Genomic DNA, 18,668 nt, shown 5'->3' with positions numbered 1-18,668 from the left:
TATGAGGAGGAACAGATTGATATGTTCATAATGCTATAAGGATATGACTACTTCCTTCACTTTGACCACTGACAAAGTTATGTAGTTAGAAATATAGTCCATTAGGCATTACTCTTGTCCTCTATCCTTATACTTCAAATGTTTTTCAGAAGGAAGGCAGAGCTAAACAGTGGTACCTCTCTAGAGACTGCCACGGCCAGTGGTCCTCACGTCCTACAGGCATGAGGGACATTCTTTTTTGGGGTGATAGGCTATTGCTTTCCTGAATCCACCACGTGGGCTGAAAATGATAGTATGCAAAATATTCTAGTGCTGTGCATTGCACATTTAGAGTGCTCCCTCAGAAGTACGTGTTGGCATGCCAAAGGTGTGGTTGCAATCTATCACACTGGCTCATTCAAATTGTCTTAACATAATTAAAAAGCACAATTAAGCTCCAGGCTATCATGTTTGAAGATCTCCTCAAGGTGTTTTCAAAGACGTTTGTCTGCAGCATGCTACAGCTTTTCAATTGTGTTAAATTAAAACCAGCACAACATGCATTCTGTTTGCCCAGCACAGGACCCAGAAACAGAGCATGTGGTTTCCATGTTTCAACTGGAAGCACCTGAAAAGGAGAAGTGGGAGAAGTAGACAGTGTTGTCACTAGCACCACCCACTAATGCTGCTTCTCTAGTGAAAACAAAATGAAAGCAGGAAAAGAGTGGTAGATTGGGAATAGGATTTTTGTCTGCAGAAAGGCATTGCAAAGTTCCCACCATTTGTCCATCTGCGTAGAAAATTATTTTTAAACTGCTATTTTTGCCACCTTCTTTTATACCAAACTCATCTTCCTTTTCAACGTGAAGTTAAAATCTTTAAAATTCATCATTAACCTCTGCTATTAAATCTGCTTGGAATCAAAAAATGTCATCCCTGTGAAGTCTGATCTGTTACTGCATTGAAGAAGACAGGCAGCCATCTTTGAAATTAAGTGACAGACTTGGCTGAGCACATCAAATTATGAACCATGTGTGCATCCAAGTCTGCATCTGCTTCTAGTTCATTTCTGAACATCTGTAGATGTTGATGACGTAGATAATTTATATTATGATAATGTTCATAAAATAGTCAGTGAGTGGGAATTAACAATTCTGAAGGAGGAAACAACTTCTAGTAGAAGGGGGCAGGGGAAAGAGGGCAGAGGAATGTACTTCTCTCTCTCTCTCTGGAATTTCTGATGCTTTGTCTGGTGTATGTATGCTTCACCTCATATGATCCAGAAGTCTCCTGTACCAGTGTATAGTCCTGGGGAGGCTGCAACCACACCTGACCTTGGTACTCCACCACAACATAAAAGAAAACAACAACTGTTATCAAAGGCTTAGAATCTGGGTATTGAGAAGTAAAGGGAAGACAAATGACTTGAAAAAGAATGGAAGATGTTGTAAGAAAATGGAAATTTTAGGAGAAAAAACCAAGAAATCTCAAGCATGCTCTAACCCACTTTGATCAAGCATGACTAGCTTTTATTTCAAGTCAACACCATCATTTAGATGTTTTTGTACCATGGCAGATTTAAGCCTTCAGTTCTCTCCTGTAACACTTGATGTTATATAAGTTGTCATTTTAGAAAATATGAGACCATGTTGGAAACCAATTTCCTGAAGAGCTAGGAATAGGGTCATATTGTTATCTAGGGTTATACTTGCAGTTCTGGCAATTTTTTTTTTTAATAAATATGGATAACTCCATAGGACTCCAAAGGACAACAAATGCTGTCCTTTATCTTATGTCTAGGTTTCAAAGGACAACAAATGCTGTCCTTTATCCTATGTCTAGGTTTTAAAAGTGTGCAAAAGATGCTTTGTGCAAAAGAAGTCAGAAACCTTTCCAAAGACAGAAAACAATACAACGTCCTTGATCTAACAACACAAAAAAAGCCAAAGAGACATTACAGAGTTGTGCTGCCCGAGAACTGAGCAGTCAAACACAAATCAGCAGTTCTGACCAGGACACCACATAGTTATGCTAAGAGCGGTTTACTAGCCTAGACCCTAGGTAGGGCTTGTTGGCTGGGGCACAGCACTGCACCGAGTTACCCCAGGTCTGGACTAGAGCTGCTTTGCGCCTTGGTGGTTTGGATCAGGGCCAGAAGAGGTCCGTTCGGTTTCCCCAAATTTTGTGTAGACAAGCCTTGTAGAAGCATCAGCTGTATCAAATACATACGGCCAAGTTAGTTAAACGAGTAAGCACTCACGCATTGACACTTCTCGAACACAGGTTACAATCACTGAAAGGCAGGAGGTGGTTTTTTTTGTTTTGTTTTTCCCTTCGCTGGGAGGCTGCTAAGAGAAAAGCCGATGGACTTCAGTTTTAAGACAACTCATCACCCCTCCCAGCTGCTATGAAGTACGCGAATTGTGGTTTCAATCCCCCCCCGCCCCGGGAGAGAGCGGCTCCCTGGCTGACTCCCCCTCGCCCCCGCACCGGCCTCCCTCACCTCACGGCTGCGACCACCCTTCCTTCACCTCACCTCACCTCACGGCTGCGACCACCCTTCCTTCACCTCACCTCACGGCTGCGACCACCCTTCCTTCACCTCACCTCACCTCACGGCTGCAATCACCCTTCCTTCACCTCACCTCACGGCTGCGACCACCCTTCCCTAGGGTCGCGCTAGCCGTTGCCCCTGAAGCCCACAGGCCGGTTACCGGCCGGGACTCCCCGTTTACCTCAGGGGCCGCTCGAGCCCCTCAGCCAGCGCCTAGCCCCACTTCCCTACGCGCGCAGGGACCCTCCGCCCGCCTGCCTGCCTGCCTGCCTGGGGCGAGAGGAAGGGATGGAGAAACTCTCCGTGGTGGTGGCGGGGACCGTTCCCGGTTTACCCTCCTCCGCTCAAGGGGAGGGGGCGGCCGCCGGTAGAGCGCGGAAACGGGGCGCTGTCGCTTTAAATCCCGTCCCGAGGGGCGTGGAAGGGGCCGTGAGGGGGGCTGAGGGAGAGAGAGAGAGGGAGGGAGGGAGAGCGCGCGCGCGCGGCATCGCCTGGCGCCCCGGCAAGGCAGCGGTGCCCTCGGCGGGCGGGGGAGGGGCGCGGGGTGGGGGGGGGGGGGCGGTACGGAGCGGCGATCGGCGGGAGCGGAGTTGTCCGGGAGTGGAGGGTGGCGGCCGCGGCGGCGGTGTGGGGGGGTCGCGGTCGGGTCCCCCGCTATGGCCACGTCCCCGTGCAGCAGCAGCGGCGTCTCCTCGTCGTCCTCGTCGGGGCTGGGCGCGGACGCCGGTCTGGAGATCCGCACGCGCTCCGTGGAGCAGACGCTGGTGCCGTTGGTGTCGCAGGTAGAAATACCGCCGCGCGAGCCGCGACCCCCTCCACGTCCCGTTCCCCCTCTCGACTCCCCCTCGCAACCCCCACACCGGGCCGGGTTGTCGGGTCGGGCGGCAACGGCCGGTTGCCTCCGGGGGTCCCGCCTCCCCCTCTCCCGCCCGGGACGGGGCTCGGCCGCCGCCGAAGTTTGCGCTGTGGGGTCGCGGGGTTTGGTACCCCTTCCCCCCTCCCCCCGTCGGGCGGTTTGGCGGGGGTGGCTTCTCTCAGCCGCGGCCCCTTCCTCTTTCTCTCCCTCCTTGGCGTCCCGGGGTGCCGCCAGGCGAGGCGGGGGCGGTATCCCGCTGCCGGAGCGGGGGTGTGAGGCGGCGGCGGGCGTGTGTGTGGGATGCTGGCGGCACGTCCCTCTCCCCGAGAAAGACTCCGAAGTTCCCCGCAAGGTCGCGGTGCCGTTGCGTAACGCCCGCGGCGCGAAGGCGCTGAGGGTGCCGTCCGCGGTTCGAGCCCCGGGGATGCCGCCGTCGGGGGCGGCGGGGCGAGGGGCTGCCCCGCCGCCCGAGTTCACACACACCCCCCCCCCCGGGCTTGATGAGTCTCTGGCCCGATGGGGTTTTCCGCATGGGAGCGTTCTGCTTTTCTCGCAGCTTGGCGCTGGTGAGAGCGGTCGGCTTCCAGGGGATTTGGCGAAGCTTTTGTGTTTTCGCGGTCTGGCCTGAGCGTTGCATTGATTGGAGCTCTTAGCGCACCCCGGGGTAGTACCCGAATTTTAAGAAGTTGATATGGTATGCAGACTGTGTCTTGGTGACCTCTTAACGTGTCCCGCACGGTGCTAAATGAGCTGGGGCGGGGGGGGGTGGGAGAAGTCAGGTTTTCAAGTGGCCTGCTAAGTAATTACATGCCAGCCGCTTCGGTGTTGGTGGTTTGTTTTATTTTAGCTCTTTAGTTACAAAACTGGAGTTTGATATAGCCAATAAAACTTTTCTTTCTTGAAAAATAATGTATGAAAACAGCTTGCTCTACAGCATTTTTGTTCTTCGAGCACTGCTTATTGAAGTCAGCAAGTCAAAACCTATCTGTACAAAGTCTTTAAACAATGTGTAACTGAATTAACTAGTCCTGGTGAGGTAAAGTTATGTGTATGCCATCATAGCCCATCTGGAAACAAACTGTTGTAAGCCTCGTTTTGCACTTGTACAGCTGGGGCTGCAGGAAGGGCTTTCGATGGGCAATTGTGTTTCTGTACTTATCATGGTAATTTGTCTTTCTCTGTTTGAAGAAATCACAGTCAGTTCGAAGAAGCCTATCAAAGGGATTAAACCGCTTGTTCCAAGGCAAAGTAAAATTAAAGTTCAATGAATTTTCTACTCCTGAAACAATTTAGAGAGGTAAAACACAGAGACCACTTTCAGGAAGCTTAAGAGCAAACAGAAACCCCTCCAATTGCAAAGCTGAATTTAATTGCATATGGTAAATCCTCACTTTTAATAGATTGCTGTGAAGAAGCGCGCATCTTATTCCTCTGGAATACTCTTTGAGAACAGTGGTCTTTATTTCTCTGTGGATTTGTTGCACATGTAGTATGTCTTGTATGATTTTTCCTTGACCACAAAACCTGTGAATGCATCTTCCAGAAGTGCTAAGCATCCTTCACTTCCCCTGTATACAGTGTAAGGTGTCTGAGCATTTGTGAACACTCAGAGCTTACTGTTTTCCTGGTAAAGCGCTTCAGACTTTAGATGAGCTTGTTCTCTTGAAGCGTGAGTGCTGAGCTCCGTTCAGAATCAGGCTGAAGTTGCTGATCGTGTCAGCAGTAGCCCCCTACGCTTGCCTGATAAAATGCCCCACTGCTGTACTGCTTTATCAGTTCTGTCTGTACTGTTTCATTTAGATTGTTCAGTAGAGGTCTCACTGGCTGGCTTTGTTTGGGTATTTATGCAGACAGGGTGTTTATAAAATACTCAATCTCAGAATTTGTTTTTATATTCTGCACAAGCTATGTTTCAGCAGTAATGCTCAGGACTGTTTTTCTGCTTGTATGAAATACACTTGCTGAGGGATTTGTTCTTGCTGTGAAGTTAACCTCACAGTTTACCCTTTTGTTAAAAGCTGAGAAGCGCTATGTGATACTTGTATACTACTGAAAAAAATAGTCAGAATGCTGCTACTGCTTTTCACTACTTATTTTAAGCAAAGAGGAAACAAAAGGTGCCCTGTCTGACAAACTTGCTTTCAAACTCTCCTGTGGAGCTAAATCTATTCTCTTTAAGCAAAAGAAAAAAAGGCTGCATTGATTCTTGTTTAAATTCATGTACTGTATAGTACATCATCCTAATTGATGTGTAATACTGTAAAAGTGTGTTTGACTGCTTGCTCTTACTCAGCAAATGTGAGGGTTATTTTTGTTTGATTTTTTTTTTTTTTAATTGCACTTTGCAGCTTGATTTTTCTTACAGACTGTGTAGTATCAGAGTATATTTGCTGCCAGCAGTGGTAGAAGATTCCTGTTTTCCTGGCAGGAGAAGTTACCCTTAGAGTCTAGAGTCATTACTGGATATGTTTATTAGTAAATTTGTTTTTAAAACTTAATATTTACAGAGTTAAACAAGGTCTTCATTTTCCCTAGATCTGTTCAGACTCTGATGTGGCCCTTTTCTAATAGTGCCACAAATTACAAGACAGCAGATTTAAGCCACAGTATTAAGCATATTTGCTAACACTTCTTTTTCACTATCTGCATATCTGTACTGTGACGAGATTAATTCTACAGTATTGTGCAAAGCATGTGGCAGGCACGCAGTTCAGAAAATATGGCTTTTGGGGTCAAACCCCACAATTTTCTTTAGAACAAGTAGAGTTCTCCTGGATCGGTGCCTTTGGTTCAGTGTTCTACATGCAACTAGTGCAGCATTCTTTAAAATCTAGACATCTCCTTCACTGCTGCTACCCATTTCCAGTCCAATTATGTTGGGTTTTATTTTTTTATGGAAAGTTTTTGGCAACACAAGTCAGGAAGGGTGTTTAAAGTGGTCAGTGCTGACTCATTTAATAACAAGTCATTTAAACAGTTGAGGAAAGGCAAAGACGGGGGAAAAGCACTTTCCAGGATGTGGCTCCACCAGTGACTTCCTCAGCTGCCAATTATGTACCTGTTTGCTCGTCTAGCAGCAGTTGGGTATCTTCAGAGCTGTAGGAGTCTGTCTGTCTGGATCTGTTCTAAGAAAGCACTCTGAGAAACTGCAGAATAGCTTTTTGTCAGCCTTCACAGTCAGGTACTTGGGAAAAGTTCACTGAGAGGGAACTTTGAGCTTTGTCTGCCTATTTTCCTGAAAGAGCAGTCAGTTTTCATAGTTGAATGTGACATATGCTCCAACATCCTGAGTGTAGACCTGTGTGAGTACAGCTAGCTGCTCAACCTTCAGAAAGCCTATTAGGCTTCATTAGCCCATTTCTCCCATAGGTACTTTGGAGAATGATTGTGTGCCCACATGTTACTCAACATGTTTTTCCAAATTTCTTGTTACAGGAGTTTCTGTCATAGCTTTTGGAATTGGCTTGACCTATATAGTCAAAACAAAAGCTTAAATAACTACAGAAAAACTATGATACCAATGTTTCAGAATTTTGTTATTGTCAGTCTTAAAATCTGCCTAAGTTGACAGTTGTACATGCATTGAGGTGGATAAAACAAATCTGTTCTTTACTATGGTATTGTTTCCTTGCTTTCTCTGAAACTAGCTAAAATAATTCCCATTTCAGTAAACATTATACAGTTATGTTACATACTGTTCTGCCAGTATTCTGTTTTTCCAGAAGTTTCTGGAGTTACGTATTAGAGCCCAAAGTAGCGGTATGACTTTAAAATAGCCATACTGGATGAAGCTAGAGGTCTGTATATAATCAGTGACCTTTTCTCTACTTTTTTTTTTTGGTCAATTACCAGTGGCATCCCTCAGGGACTGATACAGGGGCCAATATTGCTTAATGTTGTTACTAATCATCTGAACATTGGGATGATGGGCCAGCATGTTCAACAGGCATGTGAACTCCCCTACAGTGAGTTGGGGAGTGTCTGATACGCTGCAGGACAGGGCTGCTGTACAGAGGGACAGGCCAGAAAGGTGATCTGACAGGAAGTTTGTGAAGTCCAACAAAGGCAGTAATACCAAGTCCTGCATCTGGGCCAGGATAACACCATGCAACAGTACAGGCTGGGACCAGCTGCCTACAGAGAACCTTTGTGGGGAAAGCCATGGGGGTCCTGGTGGACAAAGAGTTGAACAGGAGTCAGTAATGATGGCCAGCTGCATGCTGGGCTGTTACCAGGAATGTAACCAGCAGGCTGCAGAAATGATTCTTCCCTTCTGGTTGGCACTTGTGAGACAACGTTTGGAGTACCACGTCCAGCTCTGAGCTCCCCAGTACAAGGGGCAACACTGACATAGTGGAGCATGTGCAGTAAGAGGGGAGGTTGAAGGAAGCGGGTTTGTTCCATCTCAGGAAGACAGGCGTAACGGTCAGATAGGACCTAGCTTTTATATAGGAAGCTAAGATGGTACTTTCCCATCAGTATCACTTGAATCTGGAGTGATTTTTTTTGTCTGGCCAATGGCAGAGTTTATTGCAGTCTACAACTGCCCACCTAATGGGCAGGTATGGAGAAGACCGAGACAGAGTGATCCCAGTCATGTATGGTGGTAGGACAAGAAGCAATGGATAGAAGTTGGAACATGGGAAAGTCTGAGATGCAGGAAAATGCCTTTTCCAATATAAGGGTGATCAGACACTTGATAAGGTACACAGACCACCTACAAAGTCTGCAGTTTTGGAGATGTGCAGAACTAATTGGACAAGGCCCTGAGCAGCATGCTCTAACTGGACCTGGTCTGAGCAGGGAGCTGGACTAGGTAACCCTGGAAGTCCCTTTCATCATAAATGAGTCTGATTTTTTTTCATGGAGGTATGTATTATAGTGAAAAGATCTTGATGCTGAGGAGTGATGGTCAGCTAGGACCTAGCTTTCATATAGAAAGCTAGGTTGGTACTTTCCCATCTGCATCTCTTTAATCTGCAGTGATTTTTTTGTCTGACATTTTGTTCCCTGGTCAGTGTTGCAAGATGTTTCTGCAATTCTGTAGTCAGATCTTATCTTTACTGTCCTGAATAACTTAGGATCACCAGCAAATTTTCATCATTTTATTACCTGCTTATCTATCCTCCCTCTTTATGATCATGTAGAATAATCTATATCCCAGCGCAGGTTTCTGTGAGACTCCATTGGTCATCTCCCTCTATTATAAAGTAAGCAATCATTTACTTCCTGCCTTCCTTCATCTTCCTTCTCATCATTCTGTCTCTTAATGAGTTAAATATTCATACAAAGGGCGTTCTTCATTTTTTTTCAGAGACTTGCTTGGTGTCCTTTGAAACCTTTGGTATGGACTTTGTTTCCTAGTTTTCTTTCAGCAGAGTGCCTCATTATCCATGCAATCGGCAATCTCTACAGAGAAATCTGGTTGTTTTGTGAGGCAGGAATTCCTTTAACAAACACCATGTTAAGTCTTTGCCAGTACATTGTATTTATTTGGCTGTCTGCTACTTCTGTTCTTCCTAATTTTTTGTATTGATTTACCCTGTACAAGTGTTGGGCAACCCCCATACCTCAGCTGCTGATCTAGTTTTAAGCAGGAGATTGCATGAGAAAGTTGATATAATCTGTTGCATCTTTGAATCACTTGAAATCTTAGTAAATAACATCTAATGTTGGCAAGTTGTCGCGGTTCATTTTATCTGGTATTTTCATAGCCTCTTCTGCAGTCACTTTGATGTCACACAGATTCTTCGAGTACATCACATAGATACATTTTGGAGTAGGGATCACTTTACTTTCTTTTGTAGTTGAGCACAAATATGAATAGCTGCTCTGTTCATATTTTCTGTCAAAGGGATGGGGCAGAGTTGCCTTAAAGAAGGAACTGAGTATATCCGGGTTACAACTCCTGAAGAAAAGGACTGTAATAGCTGGTAAGTTACTGTATGTTTAGTGGAACTGATGTTATTCTCCATGGAACTCAACAAGCACACTCTATCAGAGAGACATTTAAGAGAAGTGTAAAACTGTAGACATGGAGTCCAGTATGCTACTGTTCTTTGACACTGGCCTTTGAATTTTGTCTGTAGGCTGGCAGTGTCTTTGGGGAAGCGGTTTTGTGGTCTCATTGGCTTGGAAGTCCTCAGGTGACTAGAGACTACTAGGTTGCTCGTGTTGTACCCAGTAGCAGCAGAACTCTGAACAGCAACTTACATTCAATTCTTCAATATTCTTGTAGATGTGGACCTTAGTATGTCTCCATACTGAAAGATATTTCTTCTGGATGTAGCAAAGGAGCTTCATAAGGCTTATTATTTGGGGGATGTAAGCGTGTTGTGCCAACACTGGGCAAAACCTATGTAGGAGGTACGATAAGTGACATACACATGATACCTTTCAATGAGTGTTCATTTCTTCTAAACTTTGTAGCTGCAAAGCTATATTCAGTCATGGATTTGTCTTAATGTTGTTTTTGCTAAGAGCTCTAAAGGAGAGAGTCCTACATTAAGAGCACTGTTAGACTTCTAACTTGATATCACTAGCTTTTTATTCTTGGAAGTCTACAAAAATGGGGCAGGGGGAACACCACATTTTCCCTATCTGTTTTTCTTCCACAGCATGCATCAGTCTTGTGTATAAGCTGCTTTTTGAATGTCTGTAGTTCTAGTATTGTATTGCAGTACAGGCTCATTTCCTACCTACTTTTGAACTTGTTGCTAATCAAATGTGTTCTCTCTTTCTCCTTTAGAGACTAAATAGAAGTGTCTCATGTACTCTCTGGACAGCATTCATAAAATTAAGGAATATGTGTAGTCTTATTTCTTTCCTGAATTTCAGCATTCAGTCCAAGCTCTCATCCATTTCAACTTATTTGCATTCCCGTGTAGCAGATGCACCGAGAGATTTGTTCCAGCAATTCCCTTGGCTGCCTTGTTTCACTAGGCATTTTTTGGTACCTCTAGGTCTTTCCCACCTCTAAGGTGCTAAAGGGTTCTTGTATTTTTGGCTGTTCTTACTCCAGTATGGTGCCAGGGCTTGCACTTTACCCTTTTTAACTCTCTTTGGAGGATGGGAAAATTCCTTTTTGGAAAAAGTAGGGTAATCCATATTTGTCTTAAACTCACTGCTTTCTTCAGTACGTCTGGGGGTGGGGTGGGGGGGGGTGGGAATAAATCTGAGTGCACGCCTTTTAAAATGCTTCTTGGGTACTAGCCTTTATCCTTCAGTACTTCCAAAATTCTGGTAACTTGCAAGCTTTAAGAAGTTCTTTCTCCTCTTTACCAGGATTTTCTTCTTTGTGAATTAATTTTGTACTGACTTGAGACTTGGCACTACTGTTGAGTAATAAATTATGAATTATGGCGTAGAGGCTTGCGTTGTAACTTGTACGGAGTGAAGCAAACCTCCTGCTAAACTCTTCTTAGTTTACATCCTGTACCACAAAGAAACTGTGCCATGGATGCAGAGTCATACACATGAACTGCTGTCAAGTCTGGAAGCATGGTATGCTGCCTGGGTACAGAGTTGCACCTCATTAGTTTCAATTAGTCACTAACTCACTGACTCTTCTCCTCCCGTTGGTTACATAGGTATTGTGGGTTAAGTTGTGAGCCTGTGGTCTGTATTATGAATCTTCCACTTGATACAAATTCTTTTAATGGAAAATAAAGCTTGCAGCAGCTCAACTGTTATTCAGCCTACACTCTGTGCCCCTAAAGGAGCCTGATTCTTTCTCTTTGATTTATGCAGAAAAGTTAATCTTATGAGTTTATCATCTGTCTGTAGATAATGTGATTACTTCAGTCACAGTATCTAGTTGAATTTCTGGGCTGATGTGGTTGCAGGTTTCCCTTTACTAAGGCTGGTTTTTAATTGACAGCTATTTAGTCATTGAAGCTAGGTTGTTATGAAACAGTGGAAGGGTAGTAGGTAATAATTTACAGTTGTAGTTTTTAACGTATGCTAGGGAGCACAGGAGTACCTTAGAATATCCTAAATAGGTAAATGAAACTTATCTTGTTACATTAATAATTAATGATGTTAGTCACTAATTGTATTCTGCTTTACAAGAAAAATTACAGTTGAACATTTTATCACATGAGCAACAGCACTACCATGAAACAGTTGTGGTTTCAGGGTGGTTTTTTTTCTGTGAACCCTTGGATGGTGAAACTGGCTTCGAGTTAAGCTTGGCTACTGTTTACAATGTTCAGTACCTTAGTCTTTGATGTGATAAATGAGTCAGACTAACATTTCAAGTAGGTGAAGCAAGATGCTTCTTACTGACATAGCTGAAAATCAATTGCTCTATTTCAATGGAATCTTATCTTTCAAATTTATGAGATCTGATTAATGACTTCTCTATAGATGAAAAAAATTTTTGTACTTCTCAAGCAGAATGAGTGTTAAATCAAAACCACCTCACAGTGATCCTGCACAAAAAGAATTAGAGCAGCTTTCTTGCTATTCAGCATTGTTAACAGATGGTTTTAGACAGATTAGGTAGGGAAATCCCCAAAGGATGAATTATGAATTAATGATTGCAAACAACTGTAATTATAGTTCAGTAAAACTGTATGGTACTATGAGCCTATGGCTTTCTGCATGGATTTATTTTGTTTATTAATTCATTGACAAAGTATAACCATTGCTAGATAGAGCCTTAAATGAAAGTTTTTACTCATTGTATTCTATTGCATTCCATGACTAGCCTTGTTTTAAGCTAGTGGGGTAAATGAGTAGTGATACAGACTCTACTGCCAACTTGTAACTGTTAATATACTCTTGACACTGAATGGTATGATTTATTGTTTTTATACATAAGATGAATTCTCAAATGGTAAAAAAAAAAGTTATGCAGTTGCTTTTGTCATAGAGAAACATTTTTGTATTCGTTTTGTATTAGGCAGAATGGATATAACCACTTACAATCACACAAATAGTGTGTTTTCAAATAACAATGAAGTAAAATTTTGCTGTAGTAACATAATGTTGTAAACATGGTTTTTGGGGTGGTGGTGTGTGTCTGTCAGAATTGTTTAGAAGGGTAATTCTGTCCGAAGTTGCAAGTGCTTAACATGCAGGATATAGACCAATGTATATAATGTTCCCTTTTAATTATCAAAGATTCTGTGTTGTATCTCAATATTATATTTAAATATTCTTAAACTTTCCAACTGAATGAGTTTTTGTTGATCTTGAGCTCTTCAAGGAAGCAATCAGAAGAATATACAGGCTCTTTAACATAAATAAGATAATAGTTCCTGGATTATATCAAGTTTTTGTTTTGTTTTACACTCCTGTAGGTGGATAGTAGTTGGGTTTGCATAGCCTTTTCCAGAGCACACTGTACTTCTCTGTTAATCCCTAGGGCAAGTATGTGCTTTTCAAGATGAAATACCAGGTGTTGCTCTGAATTGAAGTGGTATGTCAAAATGCTGCTAAGGAAGCTGTCTCTAAAAAAAGGTGGGAGGAACCCTCCTGTCTGCAACATGCAGTGCAAGACGGATTGAATGGCTGGTATCTGTGCCAGTGGAGCTGCCTGTTCATGGGACTAATAAGCAACTTTTCCTGCATCTTCGGGAGCCAATCCCAACTTGAAAAGAAAGAATTCTCAATTGCAGGTGGTATCAGTGTGTTGTCCCTGTTACATCCTTTATTACGACGTCTGAATTTTTAGTTCCACAACAGTGGCTTTTTTTTTAATAAGCAGCTCAGAGCTGGCTTGGGCATTGTTTGCACAAGCAGTAGAAGGTTAGGTACATTAACAAAGGCAAGTTAGGGAGGAAAGCCACAATAATAATTTGCCGTTCAGTCTCTGGTTTTGAGGTTACCTGATCATGTTAGTAAATGAAGTTATTTGAGACTTGCATCTCTCTGGTGCTGAAAACATGTCTGCATCTGTTTTGACCACATCTGAAAGTACACTTTAAACAATGAACTTCCCTCTGAGTTGGTTTTGTTTACTTAGGCTTGCTTGTGCCCAGGATTTCTAGGTGCAGCATGAAAAAGGGTAATAGGTTCGTTTATGAAATCTACCCATTTGGCTAAGAAGATGCTGAACTGGAGGGCAACAGGAGGGGAGGAAAATGTACTGGCTTGTACACCCCTGAAACCAATTGTTTGGTCTGTTAGCTTATGTTCACTTTTTCTAGTGAGATAGTTGTGCATTTCAGAAAACTTCAAGACAAGAGTTGAGTTAGAAATTCACAATTCACAATGAAAAGCGCAGTAAAGGCCATTTTATTTTTGGATGCATTTTATGATAGGTAAATACATAATTTTTGATGTTTGGTATAATTGTTGATGATCAGAAGAGGTTAAATTGGACTTTCAATTTGAAAAATTATTTTTGCCAGCTCATGTCAAGTTGCTCAAATGTGCAAATTTCAGTCTGTAAATTTCCATACATCTTTTCAAAAAGAGAAGGAAGCTCGAACTTGCATTGTCTGAAAATGAAGATCTTTATCATCATCACTCATTTCTATACAAAATTCTGAAGACACCTTTTTGGGGTGAAGATGGGGTAGTCCTCTGACTTCTAAGGCACGTGACAATAAGAGTACGCAAAGGTAGCTTTCATTGGTGGTTAAGCCTCACTGAGCATTCTCCAATGATCCTTATCCTTCTCTTCTGTGTGTGGAAAAAAGAAGGGAAGCTGGCAGGACTGCAGGGCAGTTTTTGTGTACTTTTCTGCTTCATATCTGCAGATCACTGGGGATCCCTGATTTTAAGGAGTCTGTCAAAAATGAACATTAAAAAGCAAGTGTATTTCTGCTCTACAATAGTGTTACTTTAGTAACATTCTTCAAGTAATTAAAACCTCCACATAATATCTAAGAATCCACAGGTTGCAAGAACTAGTCAGCTGTGTTGATTCCTTTTTTTTTTGTTTGTTTGTTTTGTTTCTCCAGAGTTCTTTTTCACAACAACTTGCAGAAAAAGTTGGAAACAACGCAGTCCCACTGGGAAAAAAAAAAAAAAAATTTCTGAAGTTTCCAGAGTTAGGATTACTTTGAAAAAAACCGCAATTCCCCAAACCCAACATAACCCACACTGGAGGAGATAAATTGGTGTCATGAAAGTACCACATCTCAGCTGAACAAATTAATCTGTATCACATTTGGGATAATCATTTGCTTGATAGTGTTTGGTTTGGATCTTGAAATTTAAAGGGTCCTTGGTTTTCTCGGAATGCATTCAGCACAAAGAAAGAGTATTCACTATTATAGTACAGTCTTGCTGTGAGTTGAATCCTCTCTTTTGATCTCTTAACAATTCCAAGAATGTGTAACAAGTACATAGCAATGGTACTAATAATCTGAGGTGTGTATTTGAATTTGAAGTTGTGTACACTTCTCTTTCCTGGTAAACTTTACAAAGAGTAGGTTTCGAAGCCTAGACCTGAAGGAGGTGAAGAGGACTGTTCACACCTCTTCCAAATAATATTTTCTACTTATTGAAGCTATTGTGCTTGTGAGAAGTGCACGATTAAATGTTGCAGTGTTTTAAAATGAAATGTACAATTTTCAGTTAACAAAAAATCTGGTTACAACTGCAACAGAGCTAGTATCTCATTTGCATGTTTTATTCTCATGCTACTTTCTAGGCACCCGTGTTTGGGTACTATAGGAGATAAGATGCTAGGTTAGGTATACCAGTGATCTGATTTGGTAGGGCTGTTCTTGTGTTGCTTGTCAACTTGTCCCTGCAGGTCCTGGATTGTTCCTTCCTCCTTTTCAGAGGTGGCTTATCAGCTTGTTAGACACTACATGTGAAAAGTTGCCTGAGGCTCCTCTAAGCATGTTAGCATTTGCCCACAGATAAGTGAACCAGCTTACAGGTTGTTAAAGTAGTTTATTTCATTTGCTTCCCTGAAGGCTTTTGTGAAAGATGTGTACAAAAGCAGTGAGAAGATGCTTTTAAAAAGCCTTCAGGTAAAGATACAACTACAACAGTCTCAATGCCACAAGCGTAACAGAACTCAGCAGTCTTGGACATGGCAGCGTATTCGTACTGCCATTTCTAGACACCAGTGAATAGGCAGTATGAGGAAAATATGTAAATAGGGGGTGGCAGGATCTTCCACTGACTTGGAAGCTGTTCTTTTACAGAAGTGGTGACTTAGAGTCCTGAATGATGCATTGAGGTCTGCATAACTTCTGCAAAAAGGGGTTGGTTGCCCTTTTGAATAATAAACGTGTATAAGAAACTGTTCTGGTTCAAGTCTCCATAAAGCAGAGACAGTTGTCTCAAATAACATTTTTGGGATAAATAGAATATGAGTTCCTACAGTTAACTAGCACATTAGTAGTTAATGCAGTTGCATTTCATTTTGATTAATCTTTTCCAGCCTTTGAAAACTTCCGAAGTTGAGTTTCTACAAAGTTTATTTGTGGGATTTTTCTGCAAAATTAAAACTGAGTAGGAAGATAAAGCTTTCCAATTCTAAAAATCTGCATGTTAGCCAGACTTCTAAAAAATATTTTAGTGCTCGAAATTGTAGAAAATGCTTAGTAAGACTTTCATTTTGCCTGGACAGGCACCTGATCTTATCAGACTTTTGATTTCTAGGGCAGGTAAGCAGGTAATCCTTGTTCACTTCTCAAGATCTCTGAGGCTGGTCTTTGGTGATGAGAAGTCTATGTGACAGTTCTGCTTGTAGCCCTTATGGATTGGATGTCGAATGCCAGCTGCTGCTTCTGTGCTCTCTCACATGTATGGTTGTGTTCTGTGGCAGATGTGAGTGTTGGAACAATGTGTCCTGCTGTCTGGCTAAATGAGTCTGAAGACCTGTTTGTCTTTAAGTAGTACACAACACTAATGAGAGACTGTACCTCAAATGTAATATTAGAAGTTCCCTCCTGCCCCCAAACTCAAGATAAACTAATGAAAGTATGAGCAGCGTGGCAAAGGGCTTTTTGGCTGAGTTTTCTACACGTCTATCGAATGCAACTAAATTTACTTTACAGCACACCTTTGTTGTAGGGGTTTGTAGCTTCTTCCCTAGTATGTAGTGCTATTGCACTTTCTTAGCAAAGGCTTTCTGTTCCTGGTATTATGTTTTTTTTCAGAAAGGAGTTTTCTACCATTATGAAATTAATGGAAGGTAGAAAGCAGAAAATACACAAAATGGAAGAGGAGCTGTGAAGGATGCTAATCCTCATTGCATAGAGGAAACATCTTGAATATTTTTTCTAGTAGGAAAACCAATTACTGTGAGGCTGTAATAGGTACTACTCTTGAGAGTCTAAATCATCCTATGTACAATGTGGGTATTTACCCAGGGAGGGAGGTGGGTAGGGTATCTTCCAACATGACTTCTCAGTTTAACTCTTGTGTCTGTAGCAGTGGCTGTGAAATAGCTATGTTTCCCCTGGTTTTATTTATAGTTGTCTATAAATACTTTCCGAAACCCAGTCTCTTAAGTATCACTTAATTCTGTCATGCAAGACTTAATTACACTGATAATAAATAGACATTAGAATATTTTTAGCTAAGCATGCTGTCATGATGCTTCCTGTGCATGAAGCATATAACGACTTAAATGTCAGTATCTGAAGGCCATCAAAAAGCTCTGAAACCAGCTGCTCGAAAACTGCCACAACTGACCTTGTTTCCTTAAGTATGAAGTACATCTTGATACATTATGGCTATATGTTAGTTCCAGTAAAGTACTTGGCAAAAGGCCATTTTTCTTGGGCTGTTTGTAACAAGTGACAAAAGATTGTAACTGACAGTTTCTTGAGACTACACACTCCTAAACTGATTGTTTCAAATCTCAGCTAAGCATTCCATAGAAATAGTGTAAGGGCTGGCATTAAACAGAGCGTAAGTACCATCAAAAGGACTGTTTCCTTTCTAGGACCTGATCAGTAAATCCTTAAGTAAACAGCATGTAACGTATTGCTCTTGTTCAAAGAGACTTGCAGGTAATCTTTTCAGCTGTTAACTCCTGCCCAAACACCACAGATGTTAGTGATGGGGTGATACATGATCAGAATACAACAGATTAAATGGAGAGTTTAGAAAATAATGTTCTTGAAGTCACAGGGGTTTTCTAATTTAAAAAAAACCCCGAAAGAAACACAACAGTGGTAGTTCTGGTCTGGTTGCAGCTGGATGGGCTGCAGGGGGAAACCAATTCTTTGCAATCTGAAATATCCTTTAGCTCTGGAATTTTTCACTAATTCAGTTTTTGATAGGCTCTTAGGGTATTTTTGAAGGAGGTGGTTGTTTACTGGGGAGAAAGTTCCTTGTTAGGTTTCTTATGGGTCTTTGCTTTTCTCCATTTAACTTGTCCAATTTTATATCTTTGTTTTAAATGCTGTTTAAAAGTTGGGACCAAAAACTTTGCTTATTTTTTATTTTAGAAGCCTGGCTTATTGCCTTTTAATGCTCATTGCTCTATTTGTATCCTGAAGCAAATGGTATTGTATGCCTCTCCCCTATACCCCTCCAGTTGTAATACTTAGAGATTTTTTTTATTTTTTTTTTACTATTGTCTGAGCTGGTTAAATAATCTTTGTGCTGCTTATTAGCATCACAGTTTCCTTCAGTTTGTCGCTTAACATACCAGTGAAATTCCTCTCCTTGCTCAGTTAAGATCTTGTTTGTTATTTTTTTAACCCTGATTATTAATTATAAGTTTGATTAAGTCTCAAAAAACATCTGAAACTGTAGTTGCTATTACCTCTGCTTTTTTGTAACTTTATTTTAAATGGAGGATATACCTGAGTATATATACCTGTCACTGTTAACACTTCATGAAGGAAAGAGAAAGATATTTCTCAGTACTAGACATTCTCCTTGTTTGCACAGCAATGTTTTCTGCAGGTGGCAGGTTATGAGAAGCCCACCTGTATCTGAAGAACTTTCCTCATGCCCTTGATGTTATTAAGTGTTTTACATTATATGTCTAACTCGTGTTTCCAGAACCAAAGGCAGCCCTTTTTCCTTTAGCTGATACATATTTCATATCTTCCTGTATCTCTTTCTTTTATCATGACTTACCCACTCCTATTTTAGGGCTGTTTGTAACTTTTTTGTAACAAACTTCCTATGCAGATTTTACTATATTAGTACAGGCTGCGTTTGCTACCTAGCATTGATCACCCTTGAAATAGGTGTTACCTGAAGCTCTTTGTCTTGATATGTTTCAAACTTCTTGACCAACTTCTCTTTTAGTTCTTTCACAGTGTTTCTTTGTAACTGGCAATCCATACAGTTTTTGACTTCTTGGGGGGAGCAAAAGATGGAGCTCAACAAAATTCCCTCTGT

At 41.9% G+C, this 18,668-nt stretch overlaps 1 protein-coding gene across 3 annotated transcripts in view; it reads left to right on the top strand.

The window, feature by feature from the left end:
- The first annotated feature begins 3,170 nt into the window (after positions 1–3,170).
- The window catches only part of CTNNAL1 (catenin alpha like 1), a 62,733-nt gene continuing 47,235 nt past the window's right edge, over positions 3,171–18,668 (top strand). For 2 of the 3 annotated variants that reach the window (XM_049830110.1, XM_049830109.1), the window contains exon 1: positions 3,171–3,315. In XM_049830110.1, the coding sequence (XP_049686067.1) occupies positions 3,190–3,315 (126 nt within the window). In that variant the 5' untranslated portion in view covers positions 3,171–3,189. Of the gene's footprint in view, positions 3,316–4,002; positions 4,084–18,668 lie in introns of those variants that run through there. The other variant, XM_049830112.1, reaches the window with a different exon arrangement.

The sequence above is a fragment of the Accipiter gentilis genome, chromosome 27, assembly GCF_929443795.1.
Source record: "Accipiter gentilis chromosome 27, bAccGen1.1, whole genome shotgun sequence".
Lineage (NCBI taxonomy): Eukaryota > Metazoa > Chordata > Aves > Accipitriformes > Accipitridae > Astur > Astur gentilis.
This window is presented reverse-complemented; position numbering and strand designations above follow the sequence as displayed.